Source organism: Melanotaenia boesemani, chromosome 3 (assembly GCF_017639745.1).
Source record: "Melanotaenia boesemani isolate fMelBoe1 chromosome 3, fMelBoe1.pri, whole genome shotgun sequence".
Lineage (NCBI taxonomy): Eukaryota > Metazoa > Chordata > Actinopteri > Atheriniformes > Melanotaeniidae > Melanotaenia > Melanotaenia boesemani.
In genome coordinates, this window is record NC_055684.1 from 27,899,795 (window position 1) to 27,926,614 (window position 26,820).

The window sequence follows — 26,820 nt, forward strand, 5'->3', positions numbered from 1 at the left end:
TGTTTCAGTGTATGGGTCATCTGAAGCCCACTACAACACATGGAGATATGCTCTGGTATGGACATGCATGTCTTCAATTAGTGCTGGGTCTAAAGTGTTTATGGTGTGACAGAAGACAGAAACAGCTGCATGAACTCTGGAGTGTGAAGAGTTTAATTTGTCTGCTCAAAAAAAGAAAAAAAAAAAAAGAAAACAAAGCTCACTTGACAGTGTTCAAAGCATATTTGGTAAGTAACTCAGGAATTGGAAAAAAAAATTTAATATTCAGAATATATGAGTTAATCATCTGATTTCTCCTAATAAAACTGTATTTCTCTTTCTAAGAATAAAACAAATGGCAGAAAGAGTAAAAACTTTAGACAGCGGCAGTAAAGTCTTGGCAAAGCAAAACAAGAAAGGAAACTCATTCTTTGATGGTCAGAATTGGAGCAAAGATCAAACTTTTCTGAACCTAACTATATTGTGGGAAATTTAAGTGCCACTTACTGCACTCATGAACTTGAACACAGCGGATTAGCATATGCATGGTTTTGAATCACATCATTTGAAGTCCAGTCTTTACAGGCAAATTTAAAATATGACAACAATTATATCATGTTTACACAATCATTGAAAGATGACTAGCAACAGTTTAAAAAAGTCAAAGGGAAAATGTCTTTTTATTTATTTATTTATTTATTCACATTTTTTATTTGATAAAAGCCATCTGTGCAAAAATCTTTGACTTTACATTTGCTTCACTGCAGCCTGACATCGAATCCTGTGCTAGTCTTTTGACTCTACAGCATTTTAGACCAACAACTGGTTCTCAAAACGTGGGTGAGGATCCCCACTAGAAGCCTTGATATAAATTCAAAAAGTTCTGAGTTGATTAATGAAGCCAGAAGCAAGAAAATACTAATGTAACTATTTTTTTTTTCCCATTTGTCAAGCTAATCTCTGATCTTCTATTATTTTAGTTCTATTGACTTGTGCTTTGTTTAAAAACAGCAGACTTTCTAGTGGCATTCTAGTAAAAATCACTCAAATAACATTTCAAGGGGAAAAAATTGAGCATTTCTAGCGTGCGTAGCAGACACACCATCCTTCCATACTGTACAACATGCTGCACTTTCAAATAAGACCAACATATACAGCACATCTTTTTTTCTACCTTTTTAGCCCACTTTTTGCTTTCATTCCTCACACACTTTGCATCAGTTTGCTTTCAAAATCTACAAACTGCAGATACAGTTGAGCACAACTGCAGCAGTAAAACATATAAAACCAGGAGATTTGCATAAAACCAATGTGGCATCTGTACATTATGGTCCATTTACTAAAAAGCATACCCAAAGGAGGTATACCAAACCTAGAGACTTATTACTTAATCAATAAAGCTGACAATAATATATTTTTCTCCTAAAATCCTGAAACTGTCTTCTGACAATTCTACCCTGTTTCTTGCTTTTAACCCCATTCCTGTTCCAATTGAGAATATAAGTCCTGGCCATCTGTCCAATATAGTGTCATATAATATAATCCTGCGGAGGACAGTTTAGTTTAATATTCTTTTAGCAAAGGTCAGTCATACATGAGTACATGGTGCATCTGTCAGGGATTTTGTGCGTATGTATTTAAGGGAAAAGGTTCCCACACAGATTCCAGTGTAATGAAGAAACATGCGACCCAGTGTAAAAAGTGTGTGACTTTTTCAATTATTAATTTGCAGAAGAGCCTGTTGGCGCTCAGGAATGACACAGCAGACTTTTGAATATTTTACCAAATATCTCAAACTCAAACAGTAGAAACATTAGAAATATTTCCATTATTAGACCTCATCTTCATTATATCACTGTAGTGGATAATTTCTGGGTTTAACTGTATTGTAATATGGAAGTGTGTTTTTTCCTGCGTTCATTAGCTTCAGTAGTAAATCTTTTTCTATGGATGGACCCAAGTGAAAATGTTTGGAAATGACTTTCTGTGTACATGTCAGAGGTCATCAGGAGGATCCTTTTTCTTCACATACTGCCGCAGATACTGAATAGCTGATAGAGCACTCACATTTGCTAGTAGAGCTGGAAAAGGAATCAATAAAGATTACTTTGAATTAGATATAAAGTCAACAGATTTGACTCTTTCTACACAAGTTATGCTAGCTTATTTGTCCTGTCATATGATTTGCATGAATGGCTAAATATTCTATTATAAAAATGCCATTTTGATTTGTGATGCAATTTTCATGGAGATTTTTTTTATAGCAGGAAAGATAGCAGTGTTGAAAAAACAGATGTGGCTGGCCTGCAGCAGCTGTGATATAAAGTAAAAATAAGAAATGCTAATTTTCTCAATAGACCCAGAGAAAAAAGAAGACAGTCTTTATTCTAGACAGCAAGTTTCCATCAAACTGTTGGAGTGATAAAAGAGACGTTTCTTACCTGCTTTCCAGGCATCAGCACCCTCTGGATCTGAGGATCTTAGTACCCAAGAGGCAAAGGCAATACAGACTAAACACATATCTGACTGCTTCACTGAGGAGAAGATGCCCTCTCGCTCTGAAAAACAAATATATTTTACATAACATTTCAATTTAAACAAGAAAAAAGTAAAAAACAAACAAAAAAAACAGGGTTACATTGCAGATTGGCTTATGACTCTTGATGTGTTGAAAGTACTTACTTATACAAATAGTTTCCAAGATCCTCTGCTGCTCTTTCAGCTCTCTGTACACCTGAGAGGAAGCTGGACATATTCTTCTCTCATTCAGCACTACCGCTGTCTGATTCTCTCTCCTAATTGGGATCTCTTCGTTCTCAACTGGGAACATCCAGGCTCCTGACCCTCTGCACCAGATGCTTCCTTTGTCATGAAAGCGAATCTTCCTTAATGACAGCAAACTTTTCCAACTGTGAGATCCACCCGCTGCTACTGCCGAGCATCCAAGTAGATCTGTCTGGATGAAAGAATGAGATGCAACCCTAAAAGGAGAAATTTTATCCATTTCCTCGCAGTTTGCACTCAAAACGTAGTGCTGTTTTGGGAATGTGAGCTCTCTTACAGTAGGATGAGAGCAGGAGAAAATTGGGATCCTGCACAGTAGAGAAGAGGATGATGCATCTTCTCCAAATGAAAAGAAGTTGTGATCAAAGACAGGAGCCACTGAGATGTCCTCTGGATCATAGGCAGCAGCATATAGTGAATCAGTGTTAGTGTTATCCTCTGTGAAAAAGTATTCAAACATCTCTGGGAAGGATATTTGGTAATGTGCATTTAATAAGTCTGTGTAGGAGGAAAAAGATGCAGGAATTAGGGTTTCCAGGCCACTGCTTGCTTTCAAATCAGCATTTTCCTCCAGAGGAAGAGGCCTGCTAATAGATAAACTGCTGTCATGACTGAGTAAAGGCAGCAAAGATACTTTTTCTGTTTTGAGAGCCTGTACATTGTACATACTGATGCTTTTTGTTAACCTTCTTGGCCATGAAGTCAAAGTCTGGGGCTCCTGACTGTCAAAAGGTTGTCCTGCAACGTATTTTAAAGGCATTGGTGTCTCCCTCCCTTCAGAGTTTGTGGAGTCGTCCTCATGTGATAAGAAGGAGTTCCTTTGTTGGTTATTGCTGTTGTGATCAGGGATGGGGTTCCCATTGGTCTTAATGAACTGCCAGTATTCTTCCTCAAAATCTGAGGTGGAAAACTCACCACCAGAGTGATCTGGCTTGGCTTCATCAGTCTGTGTGAAGTAGTCTGAGTCTGCATGGTCAGATGTGTCCATCAGGCTGCTGTCGGCCAAACCATATTCTACAAGACCAACATTAGAAGTGTGGTTTGTTGAAAAACCATCTGCATTAGGTTTCACTGTTTCTTGGGTTTGTTTAGGTGGTGAGTTTTTACCCATCCTGAGCTGCAGAATGTCATTTATTGTCAGTTTTTCCATTTCATCCCAAAAAGCTGAAATGGCATAGATGGGTTGGGAGTGACCTGCAGTTTTGGCATAAGTTTCTGGGCTATCAGCCATAGAGCAAGGGCTTACTGTTAAATCAGGAACAGAGAGAGGAGCAAGCTGATCTCCCTGAGAGCAAACAGATTCTGAAAGATCAACTGAGAGTGTTTGAGGTCCAGATGTTTCCACAGATGGGTCATTTTTGCATGTGGAGTCATCATCTGGCATTTCTATAGCTACTTGGCCTGCAGATGGAAACATGACAGGAGACTCACCACTAGTACTCTCATAATCTTCACAGTCTGTAGCTGCTACATCACTGGAGTGAGCTCTTTCCTGAGAATACATCTGTCTGCCTTTTGCTTGGTCAGTGTCAGTTTTCTCAGCCAGCCTGTCACATGTTGGAGATAATGAGGATTGTGGGTGTTCCTTGAGATAGCATTGAAGAAGGCACTGAGGTTCCTCTGTTGATTCAGCAGCTGACAAATAGGTCTCAGAATCATAACTGTGAATAGAGAAGAGCTCAGCGCTGTCATCAAGTTCGTTACTCTGCACATGCTCCACCTGAGGAGGCATAAATGTGTCTGGTGATGCAGATGCTGAGCTGTCTGACTCACATTTGCTTCTATAGATTACTTCCGCAGTAATGTTTTCTTTGAAAGACTGAGGGACTAACAGTTTTTCTGATGACTCTGAAACAACCTGAACAGCATTTATTTGCTCACATTGAGGCCCTCCTGGCTTTTTAGTTTGGTTTGACTGTGCATCTCTTCCCCCCTTAGATTCATGCTTATCTTTATTCAACTCTACACCATTTTCAGCTGAGCGTTCCTGCCTGAGGCTGTGCGTACAACCGCCCTCACAAGGTTTTTTTATTTTGCGTTTTTTTTTTAAAGAGGTAGAACGCCCTCGCTGTTGTGTGGGATTGTCATTTACTGTCACGAACCAGCGCTCCTTTTCTGCTTTTATAACACTAATGGCTCTTGCTGTAATGTCTAACTCACTCACACTCAGTCCCATTTGGTTACAAGAAAGTGGGTCAGGTTCCTTGGTGGATTTTAGGTCACTCTCTGTTTGCAGAATGCAATCTTTTGTCTGCTCTTTTGTCTCTCCTGAGCACTGAACATTTAGTGGGTCAGTTTGCAGAGTATTTAAAATGCTATCAGACATCTCTGTGATTTTTTGTGCGAGCTCCATGTGCACCTTTGCACCATCTTTGTTGATGGTGGGATAGCTGGCACACATTTCCACTTGTTTCACACTTGTTGCAACATTATTTACTGGTCCTTTGTTGTCACTTTGGTTAAGCTGATCTGGTAGCTTTGCACTCCCTGTGCATCTCTCTTCTGCAGTGTTGCTTTCAGCATCAGTGCTCCTCTGTGTCCCTTGCTGGCAATAGCTGTAGACTAAGCTTGAGTTTCCTGAATCCTCTGAGTCGCTCAGATCAGAGTCATCAGAGTAGGCGAGCGAAGGCTGTAGCAGATTACACTCCTCACTTTCATCATAGAAGCTGCTCCAGTCATACTCCGCAATATGAATGCTGTGATCCAAGTCATCCATTCTGACACCTCACGTGCCCTTCAGTCTGATCTGGGAAAAGGATAGGTTTATATAGGTTTTGCATAAAAAGTCATTTAAGTCACCTTGTGCTGCATGTAGCAGTCCATCCCTGGAGCCTAGGTGGGTTATATTTGTTACATAAACACATTCAAGCTATAATTAGAGCATGTGCATTTGTTTAAAAGCTGAATGTTGGTTATCACCTGCCATTTGGAAACAGTTGTGTAGACCTTTAACAGTTAAAAGTTTAAGAGCAGCAAAGCAACACCAGAGCACCACGGTCACGAGCAAGACCCCAAAATACCCTGAGACGCTGTTTGTGGAAAACGGGTCACATGATCCGATTTGGAAAAAAAAAAAAAAAAAAAACTTAGATGTATGAAAACATATAAAGCATGTTGTTTTTATTGTAAACATTGTAAAGCTACAGTCATACATTGATACAAGAAGACATATAACTCAGAGTAAAGTTTTTTCTTTGAAAATTGCGGCAAAATGTATCTATTAAAGTGTATTGCACATTTTGACGACAATCAACAGTTCTTTTGTAAAAATGTAATAGGTAAAAACTCAAATGTCACCATAATCACCCTTTCATCTTTAGAATAAACTTATTAAACCCTCAAGTCAATGTCACAAGGTCTTGTTAGTAATCGTTATTCAAGCCCAACATGAAGCATGTGGCCACAGTGCAGTTTTGTTGACATTTTCCAGTAGTAAAAAGAGCCTACCTGTTGCAGAGCAACAAGTTGTGTCCTTTGAAGGTGTCTGTACAGTTTTGCTACAGGGACATTTCAGCTATGATGTCCATCTGTCCTTGCACATGTCAGACTCGACCCTCACACTCAGCTGTTATAAATAGAGTAGTATGTCCTGTCACATGTAGCTCCCAGTGCTAATGTCCTTCCCTCCAATACTAGAGGTACACACTCACACATATATACATATATACACACACACACACACATGTATATATATATATATATATATATATATATATATATATATATATATATATATATATATACATATTAAGACTGTTAGTCTTAAAACTTAAGATTTGTTTGAAATTCTACCTGAATTCTTTCTAAAGTTTTTTCATTGCCTGAAATCTGATCAAAAATCAAAATCTACTGAAAACAAAGACAGCTCTTATTTCTAAACTGAAATGTGTTTGTATGTTTTTAGGATTATTTAAATTATTTTAAGTTTACAAACTTCCAGTGTCTATTTTCTCACAGCTGAGTTTTATTATGGGATGCTACTGGTTTTCCTCTCTGGTTTTGCTGTATTTACCTCCTTACTTTTGTTTTTAATACTAATTGGGATTTCAGTGGTTTTAGACAATAAATAATTTAAGTAACATCGTTGGATTTTCTCTTAAATTTGGGAAATCACAGAAGGTTCAAGTGATATGATCACTAGTTTTAGTAATTGCAGTTTTCCTGCCATTTGTGCTCTCAAAAACCACCAAAAAAGTAAACATCACCAGGCGTTACAATGCATTAAATACATTCATGAGCTAAATAATCCATTATAATACAAGGCCACTGTTTATACCACAAGATAAACATTTATCAGTCAAATATACTCCTCTAAAGACAGATTAAGTCTTCTGAAACTGCTTACACTAACTAGCCGGGTCATTTCTAGCTATGTGCTATGTGGGAGCCCTATACAAGATGCTGTTTGGGGGCCCCTAGTTTGCCAACTAGAGAGAGAGAAAGATGCCCAATCCCTTAGATGATCCATGAACAAGCTACACTCCACAATCTAAACAGACTACAGCCATGATAACCTCTCATATTTAAATTATATGTCTTAAGTTGACACTCTCAAGCAACTGTTAAAAATTTGTAATACAAGTAAAACATCAATCCTCTATGTTAATACATAAAACTGATACTGAGTTGTTTTTCTAATTACTTAAAATTTTTAAAGCATGAAAACTCAAGTTTTCACAGCAAACAGAAATTCTTCAACACGATAACAAAGAAAGTCAAGCTTAACAGAAAACTAATAGGCTAGGTAATTTATATATCAGTCTGCAAAAATAAATAAATAAAAAAAAATTGCTTAGTCCGTCTAGTGGCAGGTCAGCTCAGCCCATTCCCAGGTGAAATGTTAATTTCATTTTAGCCTATTTTCATGAATCACTAAAGTTGGTTTTAGAGAACACAAATCCTAGCTAGCTAACTAGCATTTAAAGGCTAGCTTGAAGGACAAATAAACTTGCTAAAACCTCAGGGTGGGAGTTACCCACTCCCCTACCCAAACAAACTCTTTACGCTTTATCCTCTGACTGACAGAAAGCGTGGAACCATGTTCCACTACAGAAGATGTGAGGATTTCAAATCAAAACGCCTTTGTGGCAACAAAACATCAGACAAATGGTCATAATGTTATAATCTGATAAGTGTATAAAGCCAAAAACCACACCTTTACAAAAATACCAGCTGGTAGTGGAAAGGTGCTTTATTTCTGCTAATAATACATACATCTTTTGAACTTTCTTCATGGCACTCGAGAATATGTACATCATTACAAAAACAATACATCATTTGTATAAAACATCTATGTACATATATTCAGCTTTAGCCTATCTGTACAACAAAACACATGAAGCAAAAAGGAGGAATTAACAAGGAATGATTGCTGCTGTTTTCCGGCTCATTTTGGATTGCTCCATATTTACTAAAATTGGAAATGATTTATTTTCTAGTAGTAGTGCTGTCAATATTAAAAACAAACACACACACACACACACAAAACAAAACCAAACAAAACAAAAAAAAAAAAAAAAAAAAGAGAATACTACTTTACAAATACAACTTGGTTAGAATTGTAGATACAGTAAAGGCCACTGGATATAATTTTAATAGCAACTACCCGACACAAATAAAGTTGTGAATGAAAGCTTCCGGTCTGCATTTAAAGCTCATAATGGCACAGTTATCACAGTAATGGCATATTACGGTATGAGCCATTCTCTTCAGACATTTGGCAAAAGGTAATATTAATCAAGTAGTATTTATAATTCAACATCACGGTCTTGTGGACAAAAACAAAAATCTTTCATCTAAAAGTCAAAATCCATCCTTAATTAGAGACCTCATTTAAATAAAGTGCAAATGGATGAGCTAGTTTAAAGTGTTTAGAAAAAAAATGTTGAACAAATTTTCAAATCATTTAGTGGGATGACAGAATTTCTTCCTCTGCCTGTGGAATGTAAACCATAAATACAGTTGAGACTCATTTGTTGTTTGCTGGACGCGTGACATACATTCACCTCGGTTGGTCAGAAAAAATAAATATGGTAGCAATAGAAAGACAAAATGTCATAAAAAAATCATTTATCACTACAGTGCCTGCAGTAACTCTCCTCAATACATTCCTGCCTCACAGAGGACATCACTCACTATTGGCCTCATTATAAGCAGTAATACTCAGTGCACAGTTACTAAACCCAAATAAATAGCACACATGAAAACCTCATAATTGGCAAACAAATGTCCATCTAATATTACTGGGCTGTCACTTTCTCCCATAATAATCAGAGCTCCCAAATGCTTGATTTTTCTTCAGAGGGTATACAACTTAAACACATCTGTTAAAAACATAGGCCTGAACAGCCAGCAACTGTCTAAAGGGAATAAAATGCATTTGGAAGCTCTTTTTTCCTCTTTAACCACTGCACAGACTGATGCTGGCAGTTCCATGATATTCTGTCTTTACCCAAGACAACCTAACTGGCTTCCTTGCAAACACAGTTTCACACTTTTCTACAAAGCTAAAAGTGGTACTGACCTCATCTGTCAAACTATGACTTCAATACATTCATTTTAGATTTTGTGACTCAACTGGCACTCAGAAACAGATTAAAAAGCATGCGCACTCACCCATACTCAACCAGTATGGGGTAAGGGTTCATTTTGAGCTATTCGAAGCATTTCAACTACACCTAAACTAGCTTCAAACCCACTAAATATTTTGGAAACAGAAAATGGGTGGATGTCTCATGCAGATTCAAGGCACATCCTTTTTTTACCATGATACTTAATGGAACCGGTTCCTGAACCAGAGCTGATATGTGGAAAAGGAGTATTATGAGTGATTTTTGAGAGAGAGAGAGAGAGAGAGAGAGAGAGAGAGAGAGAGAGAGAGAGAGAGAGAGAAACCCTATTTAAAACACACACACACAAAAAATATTCCAATAAAGTTTGAGCACTATGAAGAGTAAAAAAAATTAATTAAGGATTAAAATATTTTTAAATGGCATACTCTGATAAAAAATGGGGGAAAGTGACAGCCCTATTCACCCAAATGCAGCAGAAAGCAGCTAAAGCTAAATTTGGCTGCTGCTTTCAGAGTCAGCTGGTCTTCCTTTACTCCTCTGAAACTTCACATCTGTAGCATTTGAACTTCCTTCCTGAGCTTTCTCTCCTTCCTGCACCAGAATGCCCTCCCTCCTCTTACACATTATACACTTGAGTCGTGGCTGATGTGGGGATGGTGGTGCTGTTCAATGTAGATTTTGCAGAAGGCCGCTCCCGCCTCACATATCTGGGCTTCCTCCCTGCAAAAGAAAAGAAGAATATACATGGATGTGTAATGTTTTTGTGCAGTTACAAAGAGCTCAAGTTGTGATGAGAGATTTCTTTAATGGCTACAACAGAGTTCCCTTCACAGCTGCAAGCATTGCTCAATAACTGCATGATACTATAACCTGTTCAGCAAGCTCAGAGTGTTAAAACAGGTATTTTATAGGTGGTGTTGCTGCCTTACCTGTTGATGAGGGGATCATCACAGCCTAGAAGGGAAAACAACAAAGATTTAAGTACACCCTTTAAAAGGCATCAAGTTATATGATTAGCTACAAGCATGACCTAAAACACTTACTGTCTCACTTGGTTGAAATATGAAGGCTGTAAAAATACCCCCCCCAAAAAATAAATAACGCCATTAAAGCAAAGCAGCAACATAATGTTGTTTAACCACAGTATCTGAACTGTGCAGCTCTCACCTTTGTTGCGACGGTAGAAGATGCTCGGGAGCCGGTTGGAGCGTTTGAGGTAGAAAAAGGAGGCAACAGAAAGAATCAGGAACAGACTGATCAACAGAGTTCCCAGAAGAAGAGAGGCTGCCACACCTGGGCCTCCTGCAGCAAAACAGGAAATAATGCACAAGAAATATGACCAATGCCAACTGCTACAGAATTTTGCTCCTAACATATAAACAGAAAACATATCTCTTCAAATTAAAATTTTAAGTTTTGTACAATAAATGCCGACAACATGACAATGGTCTAACAAGGGTAGATCTCTTACCAATTTTAGGAGAAACGGTAGTTACTGTTGTATGATTTTTCCGCTCCACGGTGTAGTCTGGGAAGCACAAAAACAACAAAGTTGCTGAATATGAGACAGTCAAAAAAATCTACTGTATGGGACACTTTTGATGCGATGTATGACCACTTCACTAAGACAACAGAAGAAGAAAAGTGTTGTCCTCTAGGACAGATTCCAAACAAAAAAGTGTTTACTTATCTCAAATTTGACATATTTTACTTAATGAAAGTAATTTCAACAGTTAATCTATGGCGACCCACCGACATCCCCCTAAGCTGTTATGTGCATTACGAAAGCTTTCACCCAATCCAAATGTATTTACATGATCTTTTTGTTTTCCTTCCTTTTTTAAATAAGAAATAAAACACCCCAATAAACTGAAAATTTTTTTTTTTTAACAATTAGAATTTGTGACCCAGCAGTCGTAGAGCAATGTCCCAGCAGAGAGAAGAATCCTTACTGTAGGTGCAGACCGTCACATTCTCCAAATCCAAAGCTGCCGAGTCACAGAAGATGCAGGCAGTGTTGCTGTTTTCCAGGACACGGAAGAAGCATCCTGAGGAGTTCAAGAGAAGGGTATATAATCCACACTGTTTGATATGATTAAATTAAATGCTATCCCACAGAATAAACTTAAAGAAAAAGTTGTTATAACAACCTGCATTTTTCCACTGTAAAGGCATAGTTTGAAATATTAAATTAAATTTTGTTATTTCTAACACAAAAGACTGTATATTCACATTTGAATAAGCTAAATTTTTCTTTTAATTTTCAGCATAGCAACAGGGCACAAAGGTTCTTAAACTGTTTAAATCTTTTTATTGTTTAATAAAATATCAACTAGAATCGAAGCAAACGTCCTAATGATGTTTGTCCTGTGTCTTACTTTATGTCCAAGTTCTGAGTCAATTCTTTCAAATAAAATAAATTGTCTTTCATGGGATATTTGTGCTGAACTTTCATAACACACATCTGTACAAAACCTATCATGTACATGATGTAACAGCAGCTCTTTATACAAGTTAAAAACAAACCTTCCGCTCTGTTTGCTTGTTACTGAGCTACAGTTACTGTCAGACACAAAGCAAGTCTCACAAATTGCCAGCGGCTATGCGCATGGCTACAAGAGAAGACCACACTTGTGTAACTGTTCTTGCACTTTTACTACAAACCAGTGTTTCTTAAACTTTATTTAGCATTCTCCTCTTCAGAAGCCATAATAAATCCATTCATTCCCTGACACCCACCAACGCTAAAAAGTTCATTTGAAATGATTTAAAGTTTTACTGTGAAGAAATTCTGCAAGATGGCCTCAACAAAAATGAATTTTGTGTTAAATCTTTCTTTCATTTCTTGATTATTTGTCAGGGATCACATACAAAAACATTATACACAGGGTAAAGATGTACCAGATCATAGAATTGGTTGATTTTATATTCCCTTGATCATTCAAACCCAGTAAGTTAGCTCTGTGAGCCCAGCCAGATGCAGATGTCTGTCATACAAAAGATGCATCAACAGCAAATCACATTATGTTTTGTAACTGTATTTAAGTGACCCTTTCTCTTTAATTTAGACAAATCTCTTTTAAGCTGAGCATTGAATAGACGCTCTGTCCTACAGTTAGTGGTCAGATCTTTTTACATAGTTTCACACTCTTTTTATTAAGTCATTAAAGCAGCCACATTACCTGGTTCACAGTGAGTATCATTTGAGCATGAACTATTGACTTTCTGTTTCTCGCTGCAGCACTCAAGTGAGTTCTGAGGCAGGGCCTGTGAACAGAGTATGCATGAAGTAAGAAACCTGTGGAACAGGAATGGAGCAAATATGTTCCCTCTGTTTTCTACCTTTGTTACAGGTGTCTCAGGTCTGATGAGAATCACGGTGGCAGCAAAGACTAAAAGGAATGACAGAGCCATACTCGAACCCCTGGAGATGAAACACATTTGCATTAAATATGGCTCAATCACACAGAACAGGACACACTTTAACACATTTAACCGGATGGGACAATGCTGTCTCGGGGGAGAACTTTAAGTTTAGTACCTTGTTCTTGATACAAATGTGAATTTTTTCTTGGATTCTTGAAGTTCTGAGATAGCAAACCAGCCCCAAACCAACTAAACAGCCCTAAAATTGGATGAAGTTTTGTTCATGTGTGCAGTGTCTCTATTTCTTTTTTTCCACAGTAAATTTGGTCTCAGCTCTCTGCAGAATATTGGCACACAAATGTGTGGTGTGAAGGCACTTCTTTGTTACTCATATTTATTCTATTTTTTCCTATAGTGAATACATAAACAGTTTTAGGAAGTTTAGAGCAACTGGAAGTGCTTGTTTCTACTCCTGGGTACTCTGTCACCTCTTTTATGATCTCAGTGTGATCTTTTATGATCTCATCTTTGCAGAACTCATAAAGGCTCAAAATAGCTCTGAACTTCCTTAATTTATACATAATTTCTCCTATTGTGGATTGAAGAACATCCTGAAAGGTTTGCTACGAAGAAAGTTCAGCATAGCCAGTCTTTCTTTGTGTTATCTAGCTTAAAAACAAAACTCAGGCTTTCCTCCTCATGCACACTGCAAACAAACATAAGGGTCTTTTATGAGTCACTTGATGCTTCTGCTGAAAATAAACTAATCACCTAACACTTTATTCATAAGAAAAGCCAGTTGTATGGTTGGGCAAATGCTGAAATCAGAAAGACGAGAGAGTAATGAAGCAAAAAAAAACTGTTAGTTGTGAAAATTGATAAGTTAATATCTGAATGATGTTTATGAAAGCTGCTCACAAAGTTTAACTTGATAAAAGGCATTTTTAGATATTAAAATTGTTCCATAATAACAGATAACAGATCTATTTTTCATCTATAAATCTACATCATTGATTGTTAATTCACCTAATTTCTGGTTAAAAGGGCTGAATTTTAGTTAGGATTAAAATACATGATGGATTAACTATTAGATAAACTGTTGAAAACATGCCATTGAAGCAATGCTGTGTAGCAGTTAAACCTGGTGATCACCATTCTTATGGGATACATGGACTTTTAACATCATGGTCAAGTTAATGATTTTCTGGAGTTATATCACAATCCATCATTAATGCTATGCCAATAGTTTTCTGACAATGTCAGACATAAACTTCCAACATTTCTGCCTTAAAACATTTAATTTACTAAATATTTAAGATTTTAGCCTTTTGAGGTTTGCTTATCTTTGTAATAATTTCTTTAAAGTGAAGTGACAGTCGATGGGATCTGGGAATGGTTCAGATACCAAACTTAACTGAGAAGATCTCACTTTGTCACCCTATATTTCAAACACTTCCAACTTGGGGTGTACAGGGAATGTCACAACTATAACCACATTAGCCACCTCAGTCATCCAGGTGAAGGCAATCTTAAATGTTTAAATAAGGGTAATTGGACTTCTTTTCTTGGTCTTTGAAGACAGTCACCTCTCAGGCAAGAGGCTTTTTCAGGCGTCTAAGCTGTGGCTGGAGTATTAGGCGACTCATTAAGGTCGTTGAGGACATGTGTGTCACTAACTCACTTGCTTATTGTGTGGGTTGTTTAGGTCACTAACACTGATGAGTTGTCTACCAACATGTTGTGGTCTCAAGATCCAAAGTGTGAATCGTTGTAAAAACAGCTGGGAAGGAGAGTCAAAGCTCCATAGTAAGTGACAATTGACATCGGCTTTCTACAAAGTTGGTTTTTCCTGTTTGACAATAAGTCAGTGTTTGTGTGGAGTGTAGCTCCTCTTCCTCCAACAACCGGTCTTCCCTGTACAGAATATGGATATTAATGTCCTCAAAAGGATGTTCATTCTCCCTCCAGTGTAGATGAAGTACTGAGAAGTACTGAGCCTTCGCCCAACCAGCTGGTTCTCCTGTAATGTTATGCAGTTGTAAAGCGGTTGTTTAGTCTACCCAATTTAATTTTAGTTGCCATTATTTAAACTATAACCTACATGTCCAATTTCTTCTAAGTAAAAATACCAGATTTTGAGTAGCTTTCTGGAGATCTTAGCACAGATATTCCCATACTTTTCTCATGAACTGTAAATGATTAGTCAGGGCATATCCAAAAATCCTAAAATGTACATTTAATTACGTATGCTTAGTCTTTTATTAGGATGATAACTGAAAGGAGGATTAGCAGAAACTTTAATTTAGCAGTTTCTTGTCAAGTTTTTCACTTGTAAGTCAGAGGACTGTCTCTCTCTAAACAAAAAAACAAACAAACAAAAAAGAAGATAGCTACTTAGGATAAAGTGGAAAAAAAGAATAAAAATCAGTGAGCAAAATGTATGATTTTAAGAAATCACCCGACAGGAATACCTATGGAAGGCATTTTAAAAAAACACAATCTTAAAAACAAAGTCAACGAACAACTTGTTTTTTCTTGTCTTGACCTTACAACTGCCTGTCAACATATTCACATTTAACACAGAGATACAACGTAAACAGAAGAGTATTATTTCAAAGAAAAGTAAGAAAGGGGGTATCTGTGGGCTAACGTTGATGGAGTGATACAAGGTGTTAAGCTAGCTAGCACCTGTCACGGCATTATTAACAACCTGAAAGTGAAATCATTCAGATCAGAAAGACTTATACCAACCTTAATGAGGCAGATGTGCTCATATATCTGAATCAGTATCGCATTATTGCGTATAACTGAACGTCTCCACAATGCTTAATATTTGATAAACAAAAAGTTCACTCACTAGTCAAACACGAGGCTTTGGCCTGACCAAACTCCTGGGTGTGGTTTAATAACCAGCAGCTCTTTCTGCTGTTAATGATTCACCACACAGTCGGATATATTTCTTGATAAATTTGTCATCAACTCAGCGATGCAGTCCAGACACAAGCAAGCACAGCCCTACAGCTCATAGCTTCGTGTACCTTCTTGTTTTCGTTTAGCATGTGTACTTCCGGGACTTTCAAAGTAAAGAAAGGCGGCCGACTATTTCCGTTGTTTACATCCAAATAAAGAGAGTTTTAAAAATTAATGGAACAATCTTTACACTTTCTCGTAGTCATATATAAAAATTGATAATAAATAAATAGTTCTGTCATTTGCTTTAAATAATGTAATTTTGGTTGTGTTGTAGCTTGTGACATGATTTTTTTTGCAACAATTGTTTTTAAATATCTTTTTTTTAATCCAGCGTCGACGCTATATATATATATTTTAAAATATGTACAATAATAAAATAGTGGGTTACCACATTATTATAAATTAGAGTCTGCCAAATTGTTTGCAAATTGAATCAAAGTGATTGTGAGTTATATTGTGTCACACACATGAATCCATTACATTTGATTAGCTCTCTTACTTTTGTACCTGCTGAAGTGTTGCCCCACAATTACACGTTGTTGGAGTTATAGTGCCCAGAAATAGAAAAGACAGGAAAGCCTAACTGTATGTGTTTAATGTTTTTGTTCTGGTAGTTCCATGTGGTATGTTAGGAGTTTGTCGACGGCTCGTGAATGCAACGTCATAGCAGGCAAAACGGCGGGAATTTCAAAAACACTTGTTAGCTACCCGCTGTTTCTAAAATCTCTGTCATCTGTGAGTTGTTTCAAAATTATATCAGCGTTAAATATTTAATCCACTTTGCTACTTTTACACTTAATGACTTTTGTGTTGTAACTATTTAGTAAGATTTGTACTAGTAAACATTTAGCTAATGAAGCCTTAATGTCAACCATAAAAAAACATAGTTGGATGAAAGCTTGGCTAACTTGTTTTCTTTACAAACAGGAAATTAAATGCAATGAATCATGTGAAGAACATAAAAGAGATGCTGAGCATCTCAACTGGAAACAGGTGTCAAATCTGAAAAATAATAGCATCAGCTTTTGCTACATTATTATACTGTTAAACAGTGTTTTGTTAAACATTTAACATTGTTTGTATTTTTACTCAACAAACCTCTTGGGGGAATCAAACAATCAGCAGAAATGTGGCTACCAATGGCTGCTCCAGTTTGACAGATTCTCAGCTTTTCTTTGGGTCTCAATTTTGGATTGAAAATTCCCAGAGCACATCTCAGGAATTCAGTTTGTCATCCAAAAACTCACAACAAAGTTCACAAGAGGTGAGTGTCTTTATCTTTTTTTTCCTGCACGTCTTTGTTGTAATGCTCTCCATTGACAAGAACTTAATTAAGTTAAATCAAATTATTAACTTAATATTTACACTTAGGTAACAGTAAAGTTTAAATACAGCTTTGATTAAAAAAATAAGGAAAAAGTTAATGTTCTACAAATTTGTTGATATTATATACTGCATGTGATTACTAACATTCCTGGTTGTGAGTACGGATTTTAAAGCATCTTCAGAAAAAGAAAGCAAATAAATATCTTTGCATAATCTAATCACATTAATGAAATGGCCAAAGTAATTAAACAACAAATTTGTTCATGTGCAGTAACATAAAATATACAAAAATGCAACTTTAACAGAAAAATTTTTGCACCCAACTAATTTACATGAGTTAATCATGCAAAACAAAATAAATAATACAGAGATACTCAGTGTTCTGCGATGGACTGACGAACTGTCCAGGGTGTACCCTGCCTCTTGCCTGTTAATAGCTGGGATAGACTCCAGCTTCCCTGTGACCCTGAATTGAACTGAGCGCTATACAACAGAAATGGATGCTCATTGTAAATTAACCAATAAACGATGTTTTTACTGCATAAAATATAGCTGATTGCTCCCAGTTTTTGCTCCAAGAGTTGTCTGAGCATCAGCAATACTAGTATGAGAGTAAAAGAGATGAACATTTTGTAAGTTTGAAAACACTGAATAATAAAACTGCTAAGATGCTTCTGGGACATTGTGCTAAAGAGAAACTTAACTGAAGTTGGCTAATGTTGGTGTGAACTGTAGAGAAATATATACAGACGTGGATAAAATTGTTGTTACCCTTCGGTTAATGAAAGAAAACTCACAATGATCACAGAAATAACTTGAATCTGACAAAAATAATAAATAAAAATGTTTCAGCTCCTTCCAAAGATGCTCAATAGGATTTAGAACAAAAGAAGGTTACCTAGATTTTGATGCAGTGCTGCTGGTATAACTGTTTCTGTTCCTGGGCACTGCATCCCCAGAACCAGGAGGTGAAGCTGTAGGTGATTAATTACTTTCTAATTAATCACTGTAGAAAAAGAGGAGGTGTGAGGTGGGAAAGCTAGTTTTCCATAGTCTGTGTGGAGTGCAAGCCAGTGCTGTGCTTTTTTCACAACTGTTGTGGTGTTGCTGGTTGGGGTGAGATCATCAGCGATGTGGACACTGGTATTTCATGCTATGGGCCCTCTCTATAGATGCAAGCCCTCCTGAAGTCTATCAAACCTCCCTGATCTTCAAAGATCTTTTCTGAGCTGCAATAGTAAAAAAGGACTCTTGCAAACTTAGTAGAGCTTAACCATGTAGCAGTAACATAGTTACATTAACTACCAGTTGATACAGGCAATCCCAGCTAAAGTAAAATGCTGTATTTATTCAAAGTTGGTGTTTAGTCCAGCTCAGATACAGCAGTGGTGTGGTGGTTATCACTGCTGCTGGATGTTCATGATCTAAACGTCAGCTGGGACCTTCCTGTGTGGAGTTTGCATGTTATCTCCATGTTCTTGTTGCATTCTATATAATGTGTAATACTGCAAATAATCGTGGATAATGATGGTAGTGTTGTATGAATATTAAATGGTAAAAACACATTCTTGCTGTTTTGCTGAGTGTGTTAAGTACAAACAAGCTTACTTTAATAACACATGTGGAAAACAGTTATTTGTCTTTATATACTCACCTCTGTGTTTTGTCTATTTAGGGGAGTGATTTAAAGTTTGTAAACAGTTACCACACTAAACCACTCCTGTTTGGAGACTATAAGGACAAAACCAAAACTTCTGGTTTACTGGGGAAATTTGAAGAGGACAAGGAAAAGGCTAAAGAAAAAAATGACAGGTTTGTCTATTTATTCCTTGAAATATACAATTAATTAATTCTGTGATTTAAAAAATATTTTTTTCCACTCTCACAATTTCTAAATTTTTTTATAGTGATATTTTAGCCAAAGAATCACAATTAATCAGAAAAACCCTGATCACTGTAAGTGCTGACAAGAAGCCATTCTGTTTTTTGTATTTTTATTTGTTTTCGTTACTTTATTACATCATTATCATTGACATGAAAAACAAGAATGTTTTCCAGATTAAGCAACTGGTCACCAGTGCTGAAGCAAATACAGCTGTGTGCCAAACAGTCTTTGAAAAAATGCACAATATTGCAGCAACATGTAAGTTTCCAACTATACTGATATGTATATTTTAAGTAATTGAATAGCTTTCTGCATTTTATGACTCCAACTAATACAGTTTGACTGAAAAAAGGCAGCTTGCAGGTTGTGTAATCACCAGTAGATGGTGCTCTTTGTCTAATGATTAAAAAAGCATCACAGAATTTGAGTATATTGACTTCACTGCAAATTGTAATTTTTGCATACTAACTTATATTCTCTTTTTTTTTCATTCATGACAGTGGAAAACAATTTAAAGGGTCTTCAGAATGACATTTCCCAGAAGTTTGAGACATTGGTAGATAAAGTAAACTCCCAGAAACAAGTGTTGACAGAGCTGGAGGAAAGGGTGCAGAAGGTGAAAAGAATGACACTGTTATCTGCATTTTTACTGAGGTAAACACAGATCAAAGAGGCAAACATATGTTTATGTTGACTAATGAGTTTTTATTTTTATTCTGTAGAATGGGGACACCACAGCAGAGTTTGACTCACACCTACAAAGCCTAAAAAGTAGTCTGGAGTGTCTGAGAGAAAAGCAGGAAAGAGAGAGACACATTCTCGAAGAAGCTTTGAAGCTGCTCAACACTGTCGTCTCTGAGCATTCAGCCAAAACCAACCCTGAGAGAGTGATGGACAGTGCCATCCAGACATCACCAAAGCTGGAGCAGTTTGTGTCCAACACCCTGCAGGATGACCAAGTTGAAGGCAACGAGCTTACATGTGCATCAAACAACCGTGACCACCATCAGGCCAAAGCTTTTCCTCAGGAACACAAGCATGCCCTTGGAAGAAAGAAAATAACTCTGAGCAGGAGAAGCAAAAAGAGACCCCTGGTGCCCCCACAGAGGAGAAAGTACACAGTCTCAGATGAAAATAGTCAGCCTGCAAATAACTGCAACAAACAGCAGAAACTTTTGACACCTCTTCGTGAGCGTTGCAATCAGAACAAATTGACAAACAAGCTCAACCTCAGCTCAGACAGTCTGATGCAACTGGACAGAGGTAGCAGATATGGTGAAACTTCAGAATGTTTTATCAACCCTGTAAGCTACTTCTCTCCGTACAGCAGCAGCCCTGAGTGCCTCACAGAAATCGAACCCATCTTGGAGACACTGGCAGGCCAGTCAAACGTGGCGAGTCCAGTTAAACTGGGAGGCCTGTGGCAGCTGTTCGATTCTGACTTAGGGGATGAGTGAAAATGGTTCAATTCTACATAATTAGTTTAGTTCTCTTACGAGAATAGGAGCCAAATGAGTTTAAAATTTACTATTATTATTGTAATTAATGTTCAGTTGGAAAGTTACTTCTTTTTTTGAGGGATGAATACAATAAGTATGTTTTTATCTATATGTTGAAAAGCTGTTGAACTAAAAGAGTGCAGAACATAAAGATTGCATGACTCAGCGTTCCACATTTTTAAGTCTAGTTAATTTTTTCTGTTCACAAAAAAAAAATCTGCAGACTTTGTTGAAATACAATTTATTCTTTTTCATATTTGCTGTATAAGATTCAAAATAAATATTAATTTTAATTAAAATTTCTTCTAAACTGAAAAAGACCCATGTTTTAATCCAAACCACGCCAAAATACATTGTTCTCCCACGCATCACAAAGTAGTAATAATTCGATGTGCAACAATTTCTATGTTCCTCTTTGTGTCACTGTTAAGAGGCATTGCTTTGGTTCAGATGTTAGGTTATATTTTGCCCATCCCATTCACTAAATGGAGAGCAGACTTGATATGAAAAAATGTGAAGATTGTCTTGTTACAAATACATGTAAAATCCAAATATATCCAAATAAAAAAATCCAAATGTAATCACACTACAGCAGCCATACCCAGAATGAAGTGTACATATATTTGCTGTAACAATGACACAATTTTTATTCCACTTTAGCAGGTTTAGCATGAATGAAAAATTTAATGACAACATTTAAAATGTCTAATTTCTACCTTACTGTGACCCAAGCAGCACTATATACTGTATATGGGAACAGGTGTGTTTATGTCACATTAGGTCGTTTTATGTTAAAGTGCCTTTGCATATGTGCTGTAGTCATCAAATTTTTTTGGAGATCATCTTGTAAAAACAGGTCAACTTCCATAAATTTGGTACAACAAAGCCAGAAATATTATTTTCAAGTCATTTTTCCTGTGAGATAAATCCTTTCTCAGTGTTGCTAATAATATATTTAAGATATAGACTATGCAGCTGCAAGTTTCTTCCATTTTGAAGATGTTACACAGACTAAAATAAGCTACACAAATACTGTATTTACAATTTACTTATCTGCCTACCAATGTGCAAGTAAGCCAAAAAGCATTTACTTCCTTCTATGCAGAGCACTAAGACATTTTCTGCCTGAAATAGGTGGATGCCTTTGGCCCAGCAATAAGTGCATTAATATTTAATTCCCTTCACTGATTTTTTCCTCTCAGACTTCGAGCTAACTGACAGCTATGTGTCACATTTTGACTAAGTCTGCAGGTGGGGATATGAGTCCCCTTGGGTTGAGATTTGCCACTAAGCAGACATCATAGTTGTCATGCATCAGTGCACGCCGAGCCACCACTGTCCACCGGTTCTCCCAAGGATCCAGCTCCAGAATGTCTTTTGTTATATCATCATGACGATCTGAGGGGAATCAAGAGACAGAATTGTAATACACTCACATGGAGTTTAAATATCTTTCATACACTGAAAATAGATATTATCTCAATACCTGCTCCTTTGTAATATCCACAGACATAAATCTTTCCTCCCACTACTCCTGCATTGGAGGTATTGGTACGCAGTGAAAGCTGAGGACATGGAAGAGGAGGTCCATCCCTCCAATAGTCCCCATCTGGGTTGTAGATCTCCACAGCATCCAGACAGTGGCGTGACTGTCCAAGGTCCACACCCTCACATCCAATGCCTCCTGCAAAACAGGTCCCCACAATCATGCAGAAATCAGTGCAATGTCATTCAGTTAGCAAATATTTTGAACCTGTAGACATATCAAAAGGTGAAAGTTTAAATGTTAATTAATCAAAAGTAATATGCACCTCCTTTTTATAGCAAAAAAAAAAAAAACTTACCTATGACAAAAATTTCCCCATTTAGCACTACAGCACTGCAGCGATACTTCGAGTACTTCATAGGACCAAGCTCAATCCATTTGTTTGTGTTTGGATCATACTCCAGAAGGCGGTTACTAAGACGGTCAGGCTCATCATCCGTGCGGTATGACTGGAAGGTTGATATGGAAGAATGATATGACAAAACGGAGCAGGTGTAGTCAGACAAGAGTGTCACAGAAACACATTAAGAACTCCTACATGTAAGTCTAAGGCTCTAAATTTAGCAAAATTAAAGTGCAAGTTTTAAATAACTGCCAAGATTTTACTTGCATCACCTGTGGGGTGCGACCACCAATCACATAAAGACGGTCTTTCATTCTGACCACACTGTGATAGGCCAGAGGCATAGGCAGAGGTGCTGCGCTCCGCCAGGGTCCACCCTGCAGAGACCATCGCTCCACACAGTTTGTGATGAGAAACTGGTTCTTCAGCCTCATCTGCCCACCCAAGAGGTACAGAGTATCACCCAGTGATCCCAGAGCATAAGAGTCACGGTACTCTGCTGATGTCAGACGCTCCCAACTTCCTTGGGCTTCCAATTTATACCTGGAAACCCAAACAATCAGTGCTGACTATGCAGTAAAAAACTAGCTCACAAATGAAAAATGTCACATCTTTCCTACCTGTAAATCTCAACCTTCATATCTTTCTGTCGAGCCATTCTACGAGCACTTGCCTCTCCTGCTGCAATAATATCATTTCTTTCAGTCACAACCCCAGCACAGACATACCCCAGAGCCTCTCCGTATCGAGGGGAAGTGATGTAGTAAGTCCGACCTGTGGATGGGGCAAAGCAGAAGCTGCGCTCTGTATAGTTGCCATACCTTGACCTGATCCCACCACCATCATTACCAATGCAGAGCAGCAGATCAGTGGTCTCCATGCCATAGCGCAGCTTGAGTTTGCGGGGTGCAGCTGACGGATGCATTGCTGTAGCCTCCAGAGCTTCATTCAGAATCTCTAGACATTCAGCATCAGCCAGCAGTGCTGTGTTTCTTTTCATCGCTTCTCTTAAGTAGTCTGGGTTTATCAGTGGTAGGCGGACCTTCCTCAGGAGCTCTGGAAGATGCCGACTACGTAATTCCCCATCCAATAGAGGCTTGTGTTTGACCCAGCGGAGAACCACATCAAGGATAGTTTCTTCTCGTGTCACATTTAAATCATCAGAACTCAGGAGCTTTCCAAGCTGGTGGGCCTCCAAATCCAGGACCTCCTCACTCTGGCAAACCTGGACAAAATGCTGCCTGAGGAAGCGCTGAGCATGGTCAGCTAGTTCTTCTGCTCCAAGATCACGGGCAAAGTAATACACGCCAAGGCAGTTGGAGGCATCCATGTTTTCTGTCATGTGCTCCTGGCAGCGTGTGAAGACATCATCCATCTGCAGAAGAAAAGCGGCAATAGAGATGCCTTGCACATTGGCATTAGTGAGAGGAAGATCTGAAGCGTACATGTAGTTCAAGAGGAGGGCCAGGCTGTCTGCAGGGGTGTCACGCAGGAATATCTCCCTGTTGTTGCACTCACGCAGACCACATGTGAACATTACATGGAAATATGGACTGAAGGCAGATAAAACAACTCTGTGGCAGGGGAAGCTGATGCCCTCAGCAACCAGCACCACATCTGTCAGATGCTCAACCTCCCTCATCTTCCTCAGCTGATCAAGCAGCACCAGTCCATGTTTAGCAGTGAGATCCATTTTGCTCAAAAAGTGTCAGTAAACAAAATATTTATAACGTCATACAGGAGATTTCCTCACCCAGGGTAAATAGTGTAGGTGTCTCTGAAAAACAGAAAAGAAAGTTATGTAGCAAGTTCACACACACACACACACACACACACACACACACACACACACACACACACACACACACACACACACACACACACACACACACACACACACACAGGTGGAAATATACATGATATGCGATATTCATGTATATATATATATGGAACACATAATTGTTATCATGTAACTCAAAGTCAGTCACACTTATGGGATATCAATCTGTCACTAGGGAGTGACACATATCAGTTTCACCTGCTGTTGTACAAATGGAGCAGACAGGTGGAGTGAGAGGCAATTAGCAAGACAACTCCTCTGCAACCCACAGACAGCTCATCCAAGTTGGCACATCAATGGGCACTATGGCAAGAAGGTTTGCTGTGTCTCCCAGCACAGTGTCAAGAGCATGGAGGAGATAATAGAAGACAAGCCAGCATGCCAGGAGATGTGGAGGGGGCTGTAAGAGGACAACAATCAAGCAGCAGGACCGCTATCTGTTCCTTTGTGCAAGGAGGAATAGAAGGAGCACTGCCAGAGCCCTACAAAATTACCTCCAGCAGTCCACTAATGTGCATGCTTCAGCTCAAACTGTCAAAAACAGAGTCCATGAGGGTGGTATGAGGGCCTGACATCATCTGCAGCCTGTCCTCACAGCTCAATGCCACGCAGCCCGATTGGCATTGGCCAGAGAAAACCAGGATTGGCAGATTGACCACTGGTGCCCTGTGCTCATAACAGATGAGAGTAGGTTCACATGAGACAGATGTGAGAGAGTCTGGAGATGCTGTAGAAAACCATCTGCCAGCATGACCGATTTGTGAGTGGATCTGCGAAGGGACATCCTTGGAGGGCCGCACAGATTTCCATATAGTAGCCAGAGGTACCCTGACTGCCATGAGGTACCAGGATAAATTAGACCATATGCTGCTACAGTGGGACTCTGGGTTTTTTCTGCTGCTGCCTTTTACTATTTCTTAATATCTGTAATGCTTTTGTCCTGTAAATGAAATGTGCTATACAAATAAACTGCCTTGCCTTGCCTTCAAATGCATGACAATGTGCAACCTCATGTGACTGGAGTGTGTCAAAAGTTTCTACATGATGAAGGCATTGATGTTATGGACTGGCCTGCAACAGAATCCAATCGATCACCTCTGGGACGTCATGTTTTGTTCCATCCACTGCCATCACGTAGCACCACAGACTGTCCAGGGGTTGACTTATGCCCTGATTCAGGGTTTCCCTCAGGAGACCACCTGTCGTCTCATTAGGAGCATGCCCAGACATTGTACACTCTAATCCTGAATTAGCTGAGTTTACTAGAAATTTCCCTGGAAATGGCTGACCAAGGGACGGACAGTCCTGATACTGAAACATCCCCAGAAGGGAACAGATTCCATCCAACTATCAGCCCATAACCTGTCTCTTCACAGCATAGAAGCTCCTGTCAGGCATCATAGCGGCTAAGATAAGGGGGCACATGGATCAATAAATGACAGATACACAGAAAGGCATTGGTAAAGGTACCAGAGGAGCAAAACACCAGCTGCTGGTTGACAGAACTGTCACCTGTGCACTGCCTGGATTGATTACCAGAAAGGCTATGGCTATGACTCAATGCAACCTACATGGATGCTGGAATGCCTGAAGCTGTACAACATCAACAACAGTCTAAAAGCTTAAATTGTAAATTCCATGAGGCTGTGCCACCACCCTTGAGGCAAACTTCAAGTCACCATCAAATGTGGTATATACCAAGGAGACACTCTGTCCCCGTTGCTGTTCTGCATAGACCTGAACCCTCTCAGCCAATTAATCAACAAGACTGACTATGGCTACAACTCAGGAATGGGGCCACCATCAGTTCTCTACATGGATGACATCAAACTGTATGCTAAAAGTGGTAAATGGTAAATGGTCTGTATATATATATATATATATATACACACACACACACACACACACACACACACACACACACACACACACACACACACACACACATATATATATATACTGTACACATAAATAGCAGTCCCATTTGCTCTTTTTAGTAAACTATCATGGACAGTTGAGCTAAAACCAAATATTTTTTTCTTTCTTTGTGATAAAATTTCTTACAGTAGCTTGCAACACCTTTTCAGTATCAGGTTTCATGACAAAAAATTGGGATAAATGAGCTCTTGATAATGTAGATGCTTACAAAATAATCAAAAGAAAACGGCATTTCATTTAAACACATTTTGGAACAAATCAAATTGTGCGTATGTATAGTAAAATAGGTGTGCTCCAACAAGTAAGATTTAAGGCTGACCAAATTTGAAACCCTTAGTTTGCTTATAAAAAGTCTTACCAAAGTCATCAGCTCCGTTTTGGCTGAAGGAGATCTTCGTTGGTCTAAAACAGCTAGTAAACATCCATGTTTTTCTTCAGTCTACACATGCTGTTGATGTTGCAAAATGTGCAAGTCAGTGGGGTTAGAGAGATCTGAGCAAATGAAAAGTAAAGTAATGTACCCCCCACCAGTGTTGCTGCCCTCTGAGCCCAAAAATAGACAGAGTTGTGGCAGGCAGTATGTGGGTCAGAGGGGTTTGAGAAATCGGAGAAGGAACGATCTAGAAAGAGTCAGGGTAGCAAATATGAGAATGAATGCCTCAAATTCATGCTTAGCCATGTTAGCATTGTATTGTTTATTGTTTGAGGTAATTCTCCATTTCAGGCAATCTTTGTCATGTGCATGTTGCTCTGCAATGACAAAATAACT

The 26,820-nt window shown here is 38.3% G+C and overlaps 4 protein-coding genes across 5 annotated transcripts; 1 reads left to right on the forward strand and 3 right to left on the reverse strand.

Moving 5' to 3' along the window:
- Positions 1–537: 537 nt before the first annotated feature.
- On the reverse strand, positions 538–3,085 carry LOC121637065 (PPARGC1 and ESRR induced regulator, muscle 1). The gene is made up of 3 exons (XM_041980967.1): positions 2,662–3,085; positions 2,421–2,537; positions 538–2,060 (listed from the first exon to the last, which is right to left on the reverse strand). The coding sequence occupies exons 1-3, from the start codon at positions 2,981–2,983 to the stop codon at positions 1,975–1,977; spliced, it is 525 nt and encodes a 174-aa protein (XP_041836901.1). The 5' UTR covers positions 2,984–3,085; the 3' UTR covers positions 538–1,974.
- Positions 3,086–7,936: 4,851 nt separating this feature from the next.
- c3h1orf159 (chromosome 3 C1orf159 homolog) lies at positions 7,937–15,766 on the reverse strand. The gene is made up of 9 exons (XM_041981020.1): positions 15,559–15,766; positions 12,678–12,759; positions 12,518–12,602; positions 11,288–11,383; positions 10,807–10,863; positions 10,503–10,637; positions 10,379–10,404; positions 10,265–10,289; positions 7,937–10,055 (listed from the first exon to the last, which is right to left on the reverse strand). The coding sequence occupies exons 2-9, from the start codon at positions 12,747–12,749 to the stop codon at positions 9,952–9,954; spliced, it is 600 nt and encodes a 199-aa protein (XP_041836954.1). The 5' UTR covers positions 12,750–12,759; positions 15,559–15,766; the 3' UTR covers positions 7,937–9,951.
- Positions 15,767–16,332: 566 nt separating this feature from the next.
- Positions 16,333–20,342, forward strand: LOC121636969 (interactor of HORMAD1 protein 1). Its single transcript, XM_041980834.1, has 8 exons — positions 16,333–16,409; positions 16,602–16,667; positions 16,797–16,938; positions 18,676–18,812; positions 18,908–18,956; positions 19,059–19,143; positions 19,386–19,501; positions 19,608–20,342. The coding sequence occupies exons 2-8, from the start codon at positions 16,615–16,617 to the stop codon at positions 20,340–20,342; spliced, it is 1,317 nt and encodes a 438-aa protein (XP_041836768.1). The 5' UTR covers positions 16,333–16,409; positions 16,602–16,614.
- A 108-nt stretch (positions 20,343–20,450) lies between these two features.
- kbtbd12 (kelch repeat and BTB (POZ) domain containing 12) lies at positions 20,451–26,545 on the reverse strand. Of its 2 annotated transcripts, XM_041981019.1 has the most exons (7): positions 26,410–26,545; positions 23,123–24,050; positions 22,894–23,047; positions 22,546–22,816; positions 22,229–22,379; positions 21,871–22,068; positions 20,451–21,782 (listed from the first exon to the last, which is right to left on the reverse strand). In XM_041981019.1, the coding sequence occupies exons 2-7, from the start codon at positions 23,964–23,966 to the stop codon at positions 21,613–21,615; spliced, it is 1,788 nt and encodes a 595-aa protein (XP_041836953.1). In that variant the 5' UTR covers positions 23,967–24,050; positions 26,410–26,545; the 3' UTR covers positions 20,451–21,612. The 2 variants fall into 2 exon arrangements, with proteins under 2 accessions (XP_041836953.1, XP_041836952.1); XM_041981018.1 differs by having other exon boundaries at positions 22,894–24,050.
- Between the last annotated feature and the right edge of the window lie 275 nt (positions 26,546–26,820).